The 1895-nt window shown below is 40.4% G+C and overlaps 1 protein-coding gene across 1 annotated transcript in view; it reads left to right on the top strand.

Annotated features, from left to right (window-relative positions):
* Window positions 1-1319, top strand: part of cubn (cubilin (intrinsic factor-cobalamin receptor)) — a 134683-nt gene extending 133364 nt beyond the window's left edge. The window contains exon 52 of the mRNA XM_046061003.1: window positions 1085-1319. Coding sequence (XP_045916959.1) covers window positions 1085-1192 — 108 coding nt within the window. The 3' untranslated portion in view covers window positions 1193-1319. The remainder of the gene's footprint in view (window positions 1-1084) is intronic.
* Window positions 1320-1895: the final 576 nt, after the last annotated feature.

Raw genomic sequence — 1895 nt, forward strand, 5'->3', positions numbered from 1 at the left:
TATCTGGTTCTACAGCTGTTTCTAAGGTTCCTGAGTTAAGAGATAAGTCGGTGCCAATTGAGGGCAGGTCTTGGTGAATTTTGTCTCTAATAGCTAGAATTTTATCATTAAAGAAGCTCATGAAATCGTAACTACTGAGAGCTATGGGAATACTTGGCTCAATAGAGCTTTGACTCTCTGTCAGCCTGGCTACAGTGCTGAAAAGAAACCTGGGGTTGTTCCTATTTTCCTCTATTAATGACGAGTAGTACGCTGCTCTGGCATTACGGAGGGCCTTCCTATAAGTTTTAAGACTATCTTGCCAAATTAAACGAGAATTTTCCACTTTGGTGGAACACCAATTCCTCTCAAGTTTCCATGATATTTGCTTTAATTTGCGAGTTTCAGTATTATACCATGGAGCTAACCGTCTTTGTTTTAGTATTTTCTTTTTTAGAGGGGCTACAGAGTCGAGTGTCATTCGCAGCGAGCCTGCAGCACTATCAACAAGATGATCGATTTGGGAGGGACTGAAATTAGCATAGGAGTCCTCCGTTACTTTGTGACTAGATAATGAATGTTATCTTGGTCTAACCACGTTTCAGTTAAAAACATGAAGTTAAGATTGTGATAGATTATACAATTGTTGGTTAAAAATGTTTTTTCTTGCCAAACACCCGACGTTTAATAAAGCTAAATTGTGTAAAAAACATTAGAAAACATTAACCCAAAGGAGGGTTAAGGGGGTTCAGAGTCACAGTCTGTGGTACCTTGCAAGTGATGGCTGTGCTGTTGATATCTGTAGCTAACTAGCTACATGTAGTGAGCTTGTTGGAGAGGCAGCATGGTCAGAAAACGGGGAGAGGTCGAGTATGATGGAGTTTAACTGGCTGCATATATAAATGGAGTCGCTTAGGGAAATATACAAAAAACACAGTATCAGTAATATCTCACACATAAGTTACTCTCATGTGTGAGTGTGGAAGGTGCTGCCTATACTACATAGTATATTTCGACTGTGAAGTAATGAATAATCAGGACTATGATTGATAGTTTGAATAAACAAGTGTGTTATTAGTTTCTCCTCTCTCTGTTGTTTGTTTAGGAAACCAACATCGCTCCGTTCACAGCCTCCTCACATCAAGTGTCCATCGTTTTCCAAGCCCAGTACGCTACCCTGCCCTCAGGGTTCAGACTCACCTGGAGCAGCTGAAAGAATGTCCTTCTACACACACACACACACACACACACACACACACACACACACATTTAAAGGTAAACATTTTTTAATCAAACCACTGTAAATCCACTCCGTGATAATAAATATGATTCAACAAGAACAACAGGTGGTCAGTTATTTGTGTTTTCAGATGTTCATTTTAGTTTTGTTATGTTCCGCTGACCTGCTGGTGAGACACTTTCCAAACTGGGGATGGACGGACAAGCATTGTTTAAACCTAAAGAACTCAAGTGGACCTTGACCATTATTTAATCAAAGGAATTTTTCAGTATCAGTGGATGAAAATAATCCAGGTTTGGACTAAGTCTAGTTCACACTCTGCTTTTGCCTTCAGAATTGCATCTTTTGCTCTTCTTCTTCTGAGAAAAGAATGAAATACCACTAATACTACTATCTGAAGTATTTTACATTGTAAATGAACACATCCCTCCAAGGGTTCCCCTTGAATGCAGGCCATATGTACACAGCTGTGATGGAGTGACAAAGTACTGTGCTTAGGTAGTGGACTGTCCTTTTAACACAAGTTGGAAAGAGACACTGATGAGCGCAGTGCTTACTGTGCATTGTTGCTGAGACGCTCTTCAAAGAAGGTCAGATGGTGTCAAAAGAGGGAGGGAAGTTTCCCTCCCTGAGAGTTGACCTTTTCACATGTAAAAACCAGAGACATCGCCTGGTG

The sequence above is a fragment of the Micropterus dolomieu genome, linkage group LG01 (genome assembly GCF_021292245.1).
Source record: "Micropterus dolomieu isolate WLL.071019.BEF.003 ecotype Adirondacks linkage group LG01, ASM2129224v1, whole genome shotgun sequence".
In the NCBI taxonomy this organism is placed as follows: domain Eukaryota; kingdom Metazoa; phylum Chordata; class Actinopteri; order Centrarchiformes; family Centrarchidae; genus Micropterus; species Micropterus dolomieu.